The sequence below is a fragment of the Alnus glutinosa genome, chromosome 12, assembly GCF_958979055.1.
Source record: "Alnus glutinosa chromosome 12, dhAlnGlut1.1, whole genome shotgun sequence".
Classification (NCBI taxonomy): domain Eukaryota; kingdom Viridiplantae; phylum Streptophyta; class Magnoliopsida; order Fagales; family Betulaceae; genus Alnus; species Alnus glutinosa.
In genome coordinates this window covers 13,686,706-13,701,640 of record NC_084897.1, presented here as the reverse complement: position 1 = coordinate 13,701,640, position 14,935 = coordinate 13,686,706, and the positions used below count along the sequence as shown (strand labels likewise).

The following is a 14,935-nucleotide window of genomic DNA, read 5'->3' as shown; positions in this document are numbered from 1 at the left end:
ATGGCACACCAGTCACCCCTTGCCTTCCTTTTTTTTTTTTTTTTTTTTTTTTTTATTATTATTATTAATAAAAAAATAAGTAAATTTATTTATTTTTTAATATGATAACAAAAATCAGGGAGAAGGTATAATTTATGTTAATTATGGAGGTCAAAACCTTGAATGTGACTTTACCAGCCACCACCACCACCGACGCTACCACTTTGTGTTTTATATTCAAACGCGTTTCTACGATATCTCTTGGAGATCTCCGTAGGGTCTCTCTCTCTCTCTCTCTCTCTCTCTCTCTGATCTCGGCAATCGAGGAAAGCAAAAAACCTTTCCGTTTGTTTTCAGCAAAGAAAGAGAAGAGAGCCGATCTCGATCTCTCTCTCTCGCTCTCTCTCTCTGAGACGACAGAATTTCCGTTTTCTAAAGAAATAGAGTAGAAGCAGAGCTTCAACAAATATTGGTGCGATGGATTTACGCTCAAACCCTAGAACAGCCACCCCCTCGCTCTTCTTCTTTCTCATCCTCCTCAACGCCTTCGTCTTCTTGGCTCTCCACCCCGTCTCTGCTCAGGTCTCTCTCTCTCTCTTGCTCTAGTATATTTTGTGTGAGTATGTGTATTGATTGTGATGTGTTTGGTGTGAAATAGGAGTCTGTGATTGAAACTGAGAAGGAAGAGGCTAGTGGATCCAGAGATCTGGGCCGACGTGGCAAGGTCAGTCTCACCTCTCTCTTTCGCTCTCTACGGTCTACGGTCTGTTTGGCTGCTGGGAAAATTGACGAGAAAGGGAAAAGGAAAATTTTATAATGTACACATTGTATGTTTATATATCGGTTATGTTGATTCTGGAGAAATGGAAGGTCAAATTAGTTTATTTTTTACGGGGAGAACTGAGGAAAAGGAGAGTGAATGGATATCTGAATTATATTGCTTGCTGCTGGTCTGTTTTCGAAACAATTCAAGACTCCGTTTCATTCAACTTAAAATGTGTCCAGTTGAAAATTTTAATATTTCTGTTCGGAGGCACAAATTCACAAAATGGGTCTGACTCTGATTCGCCTCTAGTTTTTCATGTACCCTTTTTTTTAACAAGTAATTGGTCCCAAAGAGGGTTGTGGAGATAAGACTAGTGACCTCTTCTTCATGACTAACGGGAAAGTGAAATCATTGGGTTTTACCTTGGATTGCAAAAAATGGCGGACAAGGACCAAAACCCAGCCAGAGTTTTTGCTTTTAGTGTAAGATTTGAGTATGTAATGGAGAAAGAAAGGTTAGGGTTGAGAGAGAGAGAGACACAGAGAGAGAGAGAGAGAGAGAGAGAGAGCTGACAAAATCTAGAAAAGTTCTGAGAGAGATGAGAATCAGGTGGGGGTCGGGGAAGTGAAATATAATTGAAATCCAACCTGAACTAAGTCAACCATTCTCTATTGCTCGCCTGTGTGCATTATTTCTAAATAAGATAATTTATAAAGAAAAGAAAGAAAAGGCCAAACAGGCAACAATCATGCATCATTGGAAATATAAGATTTCAATTTTCTTTTTCATCCCAATGTGCTTTAAGCAACTGATACATTCAGAATTTTAGGGCTTACGTGGTAGCATTATTTCTCTAAATGTTTTAGCTAATAAGGAATGTATTTTCCATTAGTTTATTTCCTTTCTAATTATTTTCCTGCATAATGTAATGATGGCTAGACCTAATGGTTATGTCTTATGACTTAGCCGTCTTCTATATAAGTGTAACCCTAATCAATAAAGAAGCATGCTGAATATTATGAAACCTAGAACCTTTGTTGGTATCTTAGAGGTTACGGCTCCCTTGAAGTAGCCATTGGAGATCACGACTCTTTCGAAGTAGCCCTTATCATTTTTCTTTGTTCTTTTTATTATTTGATTGCATCAAATGGTATCAGAGTGAAGGTTGATTGTTTTCTACAACAATCTCCAATCTACACCATCACCATGTCTTCCCATTTTTTCGAAATGAAGAAGAACGAGCAAGGTGGGAAAAGCTGCGGTCAGAATTCCTCGCGTGGAAAGAGGAATCGAGCAAACAGATGGAGGAGATTAGGAAAAGAATTGAAAGCTTTTCTCCGCCACACACCTCTCCGACAAGCCAATACTTGCCCATAACGGGAGAGTCCAACACAGGTTTTGTTGGTACGAATTTTATGCCCCATATAATCAATGCCAAGGCGACCGAGGACGTCACGATGCCGCTTGATTTTTCTGGGGATATTTCAAGCCCGGATGGTTGTGTTGTCAAGGAAGGAGTTGCTGGAATTCTTGTAGCAGCTAGTCCAGTGCAGTTTGGCGTCAACAGCAAGGTTCTACCTAGCAACCAGCTTGAGCCGAAACTAAAGAAGCCGAAGAATGGGTCCGGCTGGCCAAGAGAGTTCCTGTCTCTCTATCGAAAATATCAAGGGGGTGTTGCAGCAGAATGTGAAGAAGAAAGAAGAAGAGAGGAAGCATGGGTTGGAAGAGCATGGAATAATGTTTACAAAACCAGAACTGAAACAGACTGAGAAGGAGAAGGAAGAGCAGGGCGTGAGTTTTGCTTGGTTCGGTAAGAGAGAGAAGGAACAAAAAGAAGAAGCCGAACGTGTATATGGTAATGTAATTCCATCCTCCTTCGCTGATCGCCGGTTGTTTGTGTTAAAGTAGCCTGTAGGTGTTGTTGGTGTAATTGCACCCCGGAACTTACCCTTGGCTCGTATCCTTGACCGTACGATTGAAGAGTATTTTTTTTCATAATGGTGCTTTGGTTGGCTACTATCATGGGGATCTTAATGCATTGAGGGATGATATGATGGAGCTAAAGCTAACACTTCTTATTGCGGTTCCTCGAGTTTTTGAAAAAGTGCAAGAAGGTATAAAAAATGCATTGCAAGAACCCAACCCAGTCAAAGCCAGATTAGGTGGCCGGCTGCGGCTAATAATTTTGGAAGGTCCACCATTGAGCGTTGAGGTGGAAGAATTCCTAAGGGTTACTTGTTGTGCCTTTGTAGTCACAGGCTATGGGTGGATAGAAACTTGTGGACCAACTACTCTTGGCTTTCCTGATGAGATGTGCATGATTGGTACGGTTGGTCCTGTTGGTGTGTACAATGAGCTGCGCCTGGAGGAGGTTCCGGAGTTCTTCCTTGGGGACAAAGAAGATGTTAGGGGAGAGGGATGATACGTTCAGAATTTTAGGGCTTACGTGGCAGCACACGTGGCAATACCAAATCCCCAAGACAGTAGTGAATAAGGAGTATAATCTCCATATATTATTTCCTTAAGTGTTTTAGCTAATAAGAAATGTATTTTCTATTAGTTTATTTCATTTTTAGTTATTTTCCTGCATAAAGTAATGACGGCTAGGCTTAATGGTTATGTCTTATGACCTACCCGTCTTCTATATAAGTGTAACCTTAATCAATAAAGAAGCATGTTGAATATTATGAAAACCTAGAACTTTTCTTGGTATCTTGGAGGTCACGGCTCCCTCGAAGTAGCCATTGGAGATCAAGGCTCTCTCGATGTAGTCATTGGAGATCACGGCTCTCCCAAAGTAGTCTTTATCCCTTTTCTTTTGTTCATTTTTTTAATTGATTTCATTGGCAACTGACTTGATTATTGGAAATTTATGATTCCAAGCCTGAATAACTGTTTTTTCCCACTTTTTAACCAATAAACGTAGCCCTAGATGCATGAAATTCTCTTTATGATGATTAGAACTTTCAGCTTCTTTCCTTCATAATATTTTCTCCACACAACCCATGCGCCACTTGTATGAAGTTCTAAAATTTTGGATTTTAAATGCTTCTGGTACACATCATTTCCTGTCTTTTTGAGCGAGGATTAGTAAGCGTTGTGTAAAACTAGGGTATTCAAATTAGAAGATATAGTTAATGGTTCTTTTTAATGTATTTGTTATAATAATTATACATTAATTTCTGTGTACAGATTAATCTGAGCGACCTCGAAAGTATTGGGGATAAGACTGGTCTCGATTCTGTTGGTCTCAGTCTCAGCTTGAACTCTGAAGGTCTTGGAATTTTCGATGCATTTTTAGCGAGTTTATCAATGATTCTCGTCAGTGAGGTTGGTACGCTCAATTTTTGGGGTGTTATTTAGCACAGGTATTAGCAGCTTTTGGCATATAACCTCATATTTATCTTTATTCTTTTTCCTTCTTCTTCTTCTTCTTTTCTTTTTCTTTTTTTTTTTTTTTAAAAAAAAAAGTAATTGACAAATATCATTAAAATTAGTTAAAGCATGAAAATGGACCGAGTCATGTTAACAAACAAGTGACAAAGCTTGCTTTTTGATGCTGGTTGTATGATAGATTTCCTTTCTTTATGGGATTGCTGTTTATTGGCTTGATGATTTTTTTTTTTCCTTTTTAATTGACAATTATGCTGTAGATTGGAGATGAGACATTTATAATAGCAGCTCTTATGGCGATGCGTCACCCCAAGTCAATTGTTTTATCTGGTGCGCTCAGTGCCTTGATTGTAATGACAGTAAGTTAGCTAAGTTTCTCTGAGTACAGTAATTGCTTCATTTCCTTTACCTCTTGCTCTCTTTTTGTGGTTCTGATGATGTAATCTTTTCTTGGTGCTGCAATGGTATGGTTCCAGCAACTGCAAAGCACTTCTAAGTGCTCTTTCTCTTATTGTTATCAAGATTAAAGAAGTTGTACATGTCATTAGGTACTTTCCACTGGACTTGGTAGGATTGTGCCAAATTTAATATCCAGAAAGCATACAAATAGTGCAGCCACAGGTATATGTATTGTTTTCTTTTTCTGTTCTTGATTTTTTTGGATTTTTTCTTCTTCTGGTCACATATGCACTTATTATGTAGATGTCATGCATATATGTTTACTTAGTTTTGATTTGATTTGGTCTTTCTCTCTGGTGGAAATTTTGTTTGCAGCTTCTATAATTGATTCTGTCCTCTCCACACGTCACTTCTAGATTAGTGAAGCACGTAGAAAATTGGCAGTGGTCTTGTTTTGGGATTGAACCAAAAGGCTTAGACAACCTTTGGGTGCTGCTTTAACCTGCCTGAAATTATATTTCTTGATGCCTTGGCAGTATGGTGATGGATAAGATTTGCTGATCACTGTATTAAACTGTCCTTTTTAATGTCTTTGTTGCATCTCTACCAAATTGTGAATGAACCTTGAATTTGGGTTCCCTCTTCTCAACTCTTGGATTTTATATTGTGTTGTTTAGATTGTGTTTCTGGTTTGTTTATCAAATTACTCTGTCCCATATTGTTTGTCGGCATAAGAAAATATAATATTTTAGAAGGACGTCACTCGATAATTTAGGAGGACATTATTTAATGCATTGTCTTTGAAATAAAAAGTAACATAATGAGGGTATTGACTTTTCAAGCAAAGAAAAGGGTAACTTCGGAAAGTTATTGAATTTGTGTCCATTAACTTTTCAAAATGGATGGAATTTGGGACATCCCAAAATGGAATAGAGGACAAACAATATGGGAGTAGATAACATGAGTTGGGATCTGAATGAGGTCAAATGAACATAAGCTAAGCTTTCTGTCTCGTTTCCATATGCAGTTCTTTATGCATTTTTTGGGTTGCGGTTACTTTACATTGCCTGGAGATCAGATTCAAAATCTTCTCAGAAAAAAGAGATTGAAGAAGTATGTATTTTTTGCACTCAATTCGAGTTTCAGATTTGCATGTATTCTGTTCCATTTGTATAAATGTATACCTTTTTTCTTTTTTCAATTTCTTGATTAACAAATAAATGTCCATCAGTTTATCTAGACATCTGATTCCACTTTTTGAAATTTATGGATGTCTATTCAAGTGAGGAACTTTTCTTTTCTTTCTTTTTCAGCTCTTACAATTCAAAAATGTTTTTCAAAGTTCTCTATTCTTATAATTGTTTTTTTTACTCGCAAATATTTTATAATTTATTACTATTCATGACCCTGTACAGGCCTGCAATTGCAAATTAATTTTGTCGAATTTGGTGCTTTCCTTGCCCTGAAATTGATTTCATATCATGTATTCAGGTAGAAGAGAAACTTGAGGGTGGACAAGGGAAAACAACCTTCCGCCGCTTCTTTTCAAGATTCTGTACACCAATATTTTTGGAGGTATGCCTTGCGAATATGGTTCTTATTTCTTTGAGTAATGCTGATAGGAGTCCTCCTCAAATCCTACTTCTTGGATTAGCTCAAGCTGATCTCCATCTCATTAGTGATGAGATATTATCTTTATCTTTCCAGTTGGTTTATCTTAAGAGTTGTTAAGTTAGTAGAAGTGTTATTGCTTTTGTTTATTTTAGTTATTTATCAGTAGTAGTCATGTTTATCGGTCGATGGGTTGTTCACGCTTAGTAAGAGTGTTCTTCTATTTATAGAGTCAGGAGGTTATGATGTGGAACAAGAAAAGATTTAATCAAATACGTATGTGTATCGGTGTCTTCTACCTTAAGTGGAGGAATTATCAATAACTTTCCCAAATTCCATTACTATCATCGTCCACAATCATTTATTCCCTTGAAAGTACCTATCAATTGGTATCAGAGCAATGACGACCCAGAAGGACCGCATTGAAAACTGGAATCCAAGTTTTTGGAGCTTAAAACCAGCCATGCACAAAATCAAGACAGAAGGACAGGTGACCACCTAAGTGTTCACTCACTTACGTGATTGTGAAAATCATCATTAGATGCTTCATGTACTTCCAATTATTTTTTCATCCAATGGTGATTTTTACTACCACTTCAGGGATTGAGCACTTGAGAGTATGTGAAGCACTCTATTTCTTTATAACGTTTTAAATGCTGAAAGTGAGATTTGTATACTTTTGTTCTCTATTATTTCAACGTTTGCAGTACATATAAATTATATATGATCCTTCTACCTAAAGAATAAACAATAAGAAGGGCCCCTGGGATCCATGATTTTTTATATTCTGAAGTATATTCAACTCTGAGTCTTTGAGGAGTTATTTGTTTTTAAGTCTTGTGTTGACTGTCGTAGCTGAAAAAGAGTTCTGTTTCACTGTTTGCAGGCATTTATATTAACATTTCTAGCAGAATGGGGAGACCGTAGCCAGATAGCAACAATTGCTGTAAGAGTTTCTTTTTGGCTTCTTTCCTCCATTTGGTTCGCATGTGGCTCATTTTACATTTCTTCAGGGTTGCACTTCATGAATGAATTTATATGAGTGTTGCTATTTTGGTTCTTTCATTCGTGTGTGAGGCTATTCAGGTGTTAATAAGGTTTGATATTAAATTTTATTGTGTTCTTTAACAGAATTAAGTGGACCTAGGAAAAATATTTATGTGATCCTACTGTTTCTCCTACGGGCAGTGTCTGATTCAAGAAGATTGTTAAAAGAAAAAGAACTTGTGTATATCGGTGTTGTTTGTCTGTGTACAGCACACGTGTACTCCCTTATATGATTGGCTATCAACTCCTAACTTTGCTGCTTTTGGTTTTGATATATAAAAGGCTAAGTTATGAGGTGCCTATTTTCAAACAAGTTTGTTTCTTTCTTTCTGTGAAGAGTTAAGTTTGGATCTAGCCAAAATGCTCAAATTGAAAATGGGTGGCAATGTAGCTTAGGCTATCTGGAATGCCAACTCTGAAATCAACTTTAGGTAGGCTTTTGAGAAGAATGTGACCCTTTCTTTTTTAAAAAAAAATGTTCAAATTTTTACGAAGGAACAAAGTTCGGGTATGGTGACTTGGAAATGCCCAATAGGTTATATATGTACGGGTACTTCATTGACTATTTTATGTAATGAGCAACATATTTAGCAGCTATCAGAGTTATCCTTCCATCAAAAGTTGTCATATGCAAATTTTGAAAAGAGCTGGCTTACCTCTTTAGTTTGGTAATAGAACACTCACTGCTCGAGTTTGGAAGACTGTTGGTTATATTTACCAACAGAAAATTTTTATTTTGGGCATTCTTGATTTTTCTTGTGGAACACTTTGCCTTTTCATATTCATATAGATCTGATCCTAGAGAATGTGTTTGTTTTCTTTTCATAAACAAAGAATCCCTGTAGTATGTATTTGCTTGAATTCTGCAGTGTCAAGTTTCAATTTGTAAATGTAGAGCTAAAAATAGTTTTCAATGGTTTAGACAATGACGTGTGGTTGTGCAGCTGGCAACACACAAAAACGCAATTGGAGTGGCAGTGGGTGCCACAATAGGACATACTATCTGTACCTCAGTGGCAGTGGTGGGAGGAAGCATGCTAGCATCTAAGATCTCACAACGCACGGTTGCCACAGTTGGGGGCTTGCTGTTCCTCTGCTTTTCACTGTCTTCCTATTTCTATCCACCCCTATAATTGTGAGAAATCGTAGGCTAACATTGATTCTTTTAGAGCATGCATCAATTCTCTTCACTAGAACTTTCCTTCTCTTTTTTTTTTTTTTTTTTTTTTTTGGGGTGAAGGTGTGGGTTGGGTTATATTCGAAGTAAAGCATGATACGAACTGATACCTAATTTTTTCATTATATATATATTTTTGAAAAATTAGTTTACTGATGTATGTTTGGCTCATGAATTTATAAAGGTTTTCGCGTGTTCATCACAATATTCCTTGATCCCACCCAATACGCCCAACCTCTCAAGTAGCTGCCAAAAAGCACAAGCATAAAACACAATATGTCAAAAGACTCAGCATGAGGATATAGACTATCATGTCACCACCTCCTGTGTAAACTATATATGCTATGGGCTGACTATATCAGCCATTTTCGTCGTTTGAATTAGAGTAGTTTGAATATTGTGGTCCTGACAATTAAGTCAATATACTTTTTGGCTATAAAAATAGTTTGCCTTTTCACAATTATGAGAAAGCATTTGGTGTTATAAAAATTTTTTGGGTTTTCGAATTGGCTGCTACTCGGCCTTGGCCTTGGCCCTAAGTCATGTTAAAGAATTCAAATGGTAAAATTTGGTTGGAAATTTGGATTTCCAAATTGGCCGTGAAATCCATATAGCAATCAGAAATTTATTTTTTTCTTGCAATTAGTTCCAAAAGAAATTATTGTGGGTACCTATCTACTTTTGATACTTTTAGAATTGGAAAAAAAAAAAAAGATCCTCAAATTATTGTGGGCTCATTCATTTAAACGCAACATGTCACTCAACGATCCATGTTTTAGGTTTATGAGGTCTGATATGCAGGGGACGGTTGACCGTTCCTCAGCACCCGCTTTATATTAAAAAATTTAATTTTAATTAAAAAGTTGTCTCTGATGTCATATTAGAGAACTTTTTGATTAAAATCAAATTTTTTACTTAAAATGGCTTGCTGGAGGACGGTACACCGTCCCCTGCATATCAGGTTTATACCCAGAAATAAAAAAAGAGGGTGAAACTTTACTTACTCCTTAAACTACTATAATGTTTTCAACGTCCCCCTTAAATTTAAGAAAATTGTAATGTGGGGTACTTATTTATCAGCTCCTTTCAATTATCCCCTGCTGATAGGGTTTTCGTTAACTCAAATAGCTAATACGTAAAATGACCCGTAAAATTTATAAAAATACAAGTATATCCTTAATTAACAAAAAATCCATAAAAATAAAAAGTAAAAAGTAAAAAAAAATAAAAGCTTACAAAACAGATGACCCATGGTTAGGTCATGGGTCACTGAAGACCCACGTGAGTCAGTACAGACCGACAGTGTTGTCGTAGGTGGATTTTTTTTTTTTTTTTTTTTTTTTTTTCAAGTATAAATTTATCAAAAACTGAATCCTTTGTCGCTGATTTTTCTCTCTGAGGAAATGAAACGCTTGTGGGTCTTTCTCCGACTTCTTACCGTGTTCTTTGTCTTCTTTGCTCTTCTTCTGGCCACCAAGAGATTTAGTTTGGGCCCTCTCAGGTGCATCTAACTCACAACAGATGGGAGAGAAAATAGGTATAGTAGTCTTGTGTATTCTTTGAGCCTTGAGATTCAAATTCTCGGGGGGTGGGAAGTCAGATGGTGGGTATCAGTTCATATGGACGCCATATGAAAGAGTAGAGAAAGTACGCTTGCGGGTGAGGATTTTGCTTGCAACGCCCAATGAAATTATCTAACTGGTTTAAATTACATGGTTTGTCTCTCAATTTTATTCTAGGAAGAATAAGACGGCAAAGATCTCATCATCTTGAAAGAAAGTCTGTAGCGAAAGACTTTCATTTATAACATAAAGATAGTAATTTAAAACCTACAATCACAATATGAACAACCAGAGCAAAACTAAAGTATCATAACATAAATAACCAAATCTCTCAAAAAGTAAGGTCCAAAGACTAGTCATCAAATATAATACAAGATCTCGGAATCAAATCTAAATTCATATTATAACATCAAAACTTAAATCCTACACTTAAGGAGATAAATCATAGAAATGATCTCAATCATATCTCGGTAGGTCTTGTGGGGATCCTCTTGCGCATATAAAACAAAATTCATATCAAAGTTCGCAGAGGAATAAAGCGATCCCATCGAGCTTTTAACTTCAAGAGAAACATGGCCAGATTGATTTTCAAGACAAAGTTTGTGCTACTTGATGATTCGGCCTCTCCTATGCTTTGGGGCATAGAACTGAGTAATGTTTGATGAACATCAATCCCGTACCCATAATAGGATTCGAAGCTCATCTTTTGTTCTTCATGTTCTTCAAGAACTAGATGTTCTTGATGTTCTTAAAGAACTATAAGGTCTTTAAGAATTGATTCATTTCTTAGATCTTTTCTTTGATGTCTGAACATGACTGTGAGTGTGGTTTCATACAAGGGTGTAAACCCAGAGTTGGTTATTGAAAATCAGTAACCGACTTCAGAACAGGGTACTCCGGTTAACTCGGGAGAAACCGGTTATCAGGACTGGTAGTGAAAAAAAAAAATAAACACTGTAAATCACAAAATCGGAGGGCATCTTTTGGCTATTGCTAGAAATCCAAGACTGACGAATGTGAACATCGAGAAATTTCTAAATCACAGGGAGTCTAAAACCCAAACTAGAAATTAAAAACAGCACAACATAAACAAAATAATAGGAAACAACACTGCAAATCAACGGTGGCTGCTGTGGTGGTGGAGGAAGGAGAGTGGTGGCGAAGTGTGAGCCACACGTGCCAGTGAGTGAGATCCACTCGCAAGTGCGTGCATGCCATGCTCCGATAAGCAGATGGCTGATGGAGATACCGTTAGCGTCGGCGGAAGTAGAAGATGACGAGGAACATTGTAGGAATGTGCATGTCGAGCAAGAGCTTGAGGAGGAGAATAGATCTAACTTCAAAAAATTACATCTAAAAACCTTGGCAAATTCGGCAAGAAACACAGTGAAGAAAGAAAGAAAGGGAGAAGGAAAAGAGAGAAATCCGTTCGATTCTGGAATCAAGGGATATTGTGTAATGCCCTACAAAATATTTAATGGGTTTATTAGGATAAAATAAAAATAAGTCTATTTGGTGTGGTAAAATAAAACAAAATATTTTGATCCTATAGACTTGTAAATAGTAGCCAAGAAAATAAAATGCAATTGAATATTTTTAAAGTCTAAAGAAAAGAAAAAGAATTAGAAATTACAAAAGAAAATAAGAAATAAAAAAATAATAGAAAAAAAAAAAGATGAGGCGCATGACACCTTTAAAAAAATGAAGGGCCGTACGACCCTTCATCTAAAAGAGGTAGCACCTGCCTCTTTATTAAAAAAAAAGGGGTCGTCACAGCTAATGGTATTAGAGCAGTCAGCTCTAGGGTTGGTTAGGAAAAAAAAAAGCGGAAAGCGGAAACTTAGGGTTTGTCTTAGAGTCTAAGAATACAAAAGAGCCTTAGGATTCTAAAGCTTTAATACAGATAAGAGGAAACTTTATTGAAATCTTTGTGTGCATTGCATGTATATGGTGATGCATTTAAATTTTGTGCAATGTTGTTTACGTGGTGTTTCTTGGTGCAGTCGAGAATGGCACCAAGACGATGTGGAATTGTACAACGAGTTAAGGAAGAGGGATCTACACATGGGAGTGGCGATCAAACACCTTCACCTCCACCCTTGCCTCCTCCTCCACCTCTTCCACTCCAGATGCCTGACTTTGGGCTATTTTGGGAAGCTCTTATGGATGCTGCACCAAGGGAAGCTGAGCGAGCTCCAGTTGAGGGTTGTACACCAGCCCAATTTCTTAGACTTCGTCCTCTAGAGTTTCATGGAAACGAGGGAGCCACTGCGGTGGATGATTAGCTTACTTCTTATAAGGGATTAGCCGAAATGGCTAAGTGTACCGACGAGCAAAAAGTTGAGTACGTTGGTCTTGTATTCTGTAGTGAAGCACAACAGTGGTGGAAATCCAAGAGACTGCAACTTGTGACAGAATTTGGATAGGGAGTTCCCATTCTGTGGGGGCGTTTCAAGCAAGAGTTTAATGATCGTTTCTTCTCACTTGCTCAAAAGCAACAATGTGCAAGGGGCTTCCTAGAGCTCAAATAGGGATCCATGTCCGTGGAGCAATATTAGGTAGAACTTTTGAGGCTATCAAGGTATGCTCCATATCTCATTCTTGATGAAGAGACCAAGGTTGAGAAGTTTCGGGGTGGCTTAGTGCCACGACTTCTTGAGCGAATCATCTTTGTAAAGGCGGCTGATTATTCAGAGATGGTGCATGTTGCCACCATGGTAGAAAAAAGGATCAAGACAGCGGCTGCAGAATATTTTAGTCGGAAGCGGTCAATGCTTATTGGGACTTCCTCTACACCACCAATCAATAAGCAAGCTACAAGCAGTAGTTCAGGATCACAGGGAAGAAATACCACTTATGTTAGTCAGGGTAGTGGCAGTCCTCAGAGATGCAGAAAGTGTGGGAAGCCGCATTTGGGAGAGTACAGATTTGGGTCAGGTGCATGTTACAAGTGTGGCAAGCCTGACCACTTTGCTAGAGAGTGTACCCGCGCTAGTGGCAACAGAGGACAAGGGTCTCAGGCTAGCATCAATCAGCCTAGGCCTACAGTTCCAACCCGGGTGTATGCTATCACCCTGGAGAATGTCCTAGCTGAGGACAATGCCACTGTTGTAGTCACACGTACGATTCCTTTGTTTGGTAGAGTTGCTTGTGCATTGTTTGATCCGGGTGCTTCGCACTCGTTTATTTCCTCATCATATGTGAAGTTATGTAGAGTAAGCACTGAACCATTAGAGCAGAATATATGTGTGGCCACCCTTGTTGGTGACGTTGTCACTTGTAAGAAGTATGTGGGCAATTGTCCTATTGTTATTAAAGGGAGAGTTTTACCAGCGAAATTAGCGGTGTTTGGCATGATGGGCTTCGATGTCATTCTGGGAATGGACTGGCTATCCAAGTATAATGCCAACATGGATTGCTGTAGGAAGGAGATCACTTTCCGACCTCATGGCATGGAAGAGTTCACATATTGTGGATCTAAAGTGCGGTCTTCTCCCCCACTACTCTCTGCCGTTCAAGCTGTCAAAAATGTCAGAGATGGCCTAGGCTTACTTGGTGTACGTACAAGCTAAGCCTGAGACTAAGGCAAAGTTAGAAGAGATTCCGGTAGTATGTCACTATTCGAATGTTTTCTCTGAAATCATGGGTTTCCTCCGAACCGTGAAGTTGAGTTCTCTATTGACTTAGTGCTTGGAACTCAGCCTATTCACAAGGCACCTTACCGTATGGCACCGACATAATTAAGGGAGTTGAAAGAGCAACTTCAAGAGTTGCTTGATCGGGGCTTCATCCGCCCAAGTGTGTCACCATGGGGAGCGCCAGTGTTGTTTGTGAAGAAAAAGGATGGATCTATGCGGATGTGTATAGATTACCGGGAGTTGAATAGGGTTACTATAACAAATAAGTACCCCTTACCAATGATCGATGACTTATTTGATCAACTCAAGGGAGCCTTGATATTTTCAAAGATAGACCTTCTTTCGGGATACCACCAGTTGAAGGTGAGAGAAGAAGATATTCCCAATACTGCAATTTGAACAAGGTATGGCCATTTTGAATTTTTGGTGATGCCTTTCGGATTGACTAATGCTCCTTCTGTGTTTATGGATTTGATGAACCGGGTATTCCACGAATACTTAGATTCTTTTGTGGTGGTATTTATTGATCACATATTGGTTTATTCGGCCAATCGTGAAAAGCACGAGGAACACTTGAAGATTGTGTTAGAGAAGCTACGAGAAAAGAAATCATTTGCCAAATTCAAGAAGTGTGAGTTTTGGCTTGAAGAAGTAGCATTTTTGGGCCATGTTGTAAGCAAGGATGGCCTAGCAGTTGATCCAGCTAAAGTACAAGCAGTTGTGGAATGGGAAAGGCCAACTAGTGTACGGGAAATCCGTAGTTTCTTGGGCTTAGCAGGGTATTACAGGAGGTTTATTGAGGGGTTTTCTTCATTGTCAGGGCCACTCACTGCTCTTACAAGAAAGAATGTCACATTTGTATGGAATGATAAATGTGAAGCTAGTTTTCAGGAGTTGGAGCACAGATTGGTTACTGAACTAGTGTTGACATTGCCTATGGAGTCAGTTGGGTATGTGGTTTATACGGATGCATCGAAGAAGGTCTTGGGATGTGTTCTTATGCAACAAGGCCGGGTTGTGGCCTATGCTTCAAGTCAGCTGAAAGAGCATAAAAAGAATTACCCTACTCATGACTTAGAGTTGGCAGCAGTTGTCTATGCGTTGAAAATATGGAGACATTATCTCTATGGAGAGAAGTGTGAAATTCACACCGATCACCAGAGTCTCAAATACTTTTTCACACAGAGACTTAAATATGAGGCAAAGGAGATGGCTCGAGGTCTTAAAGGACTATGATAGCAAGATGTTTTACCATCCTGCTAAAGCCAATGTAATAGCTGATGCATTGAGTAGAAAGTATCAAGAAGAAGAGACTGATCCAAAAGAAATTATGGGAGAGCTATCCCAGCAGTTCGCCCTTGTA

General features: G+C 38.3%; 1 protein-coding gene across 1 annotated transcript; it reads left to right on the top strand.

The window, feature by feature from the left end:
* Positions 1–245: 245 nt before the first annotated feature.
* On the top strand, positions 246–8,524 carry LOC133851377 (GDT1-like protein 4). Its single transcript, XM_062287779.1, has 9 exons — positions 246–561; positions 638–703; positions 3,938–4,075; positions 4,399–4,497; positions 4,687–4,759; positions 5,565–5,650; positions 6,029–6,112; positions 7,035–7,094; positions 8,140–8,524. The coding sequence occupies exons 1-9, from the start codon at positions 457–459 to the stop codon at positions 8,326–8,328; spliced, it is 900 nt and encodes a 299-aa protein (XP_062143763.1). The 5' UTR covers positions 246–456; the 3' UTR covers positions 8,329–8,524.
* The last annotated feature ends 6,411 nt before the right edge of the window (positions 8,525–14,935 follow it).

Excerpts from the sequence above, each read along its gene's own strand:
- LOC133851377 (XM_062287779.1), top strand. The coding sequence starts at position 457 with ATGGATTTACGCTCAAACCCTAGAACAGCCACCCCCTCGCTCTTCTTC. Across the intron at positions 4,076-4,398 it reads CAATGATTCTCGTCAGTGAG|ATTGGAGATGAGACATTTAT; the intron begins GTTGGTACGCTC and ends ATTATGCTGTAG. Across the intron at positions 7,095-8,139 it reads GCCAGATAGCAACAATTGCT|CTGGCAACACACAAAAACGC; the intron begins GTAAGAGTTTCT and ends GTGGTTGTGCAG.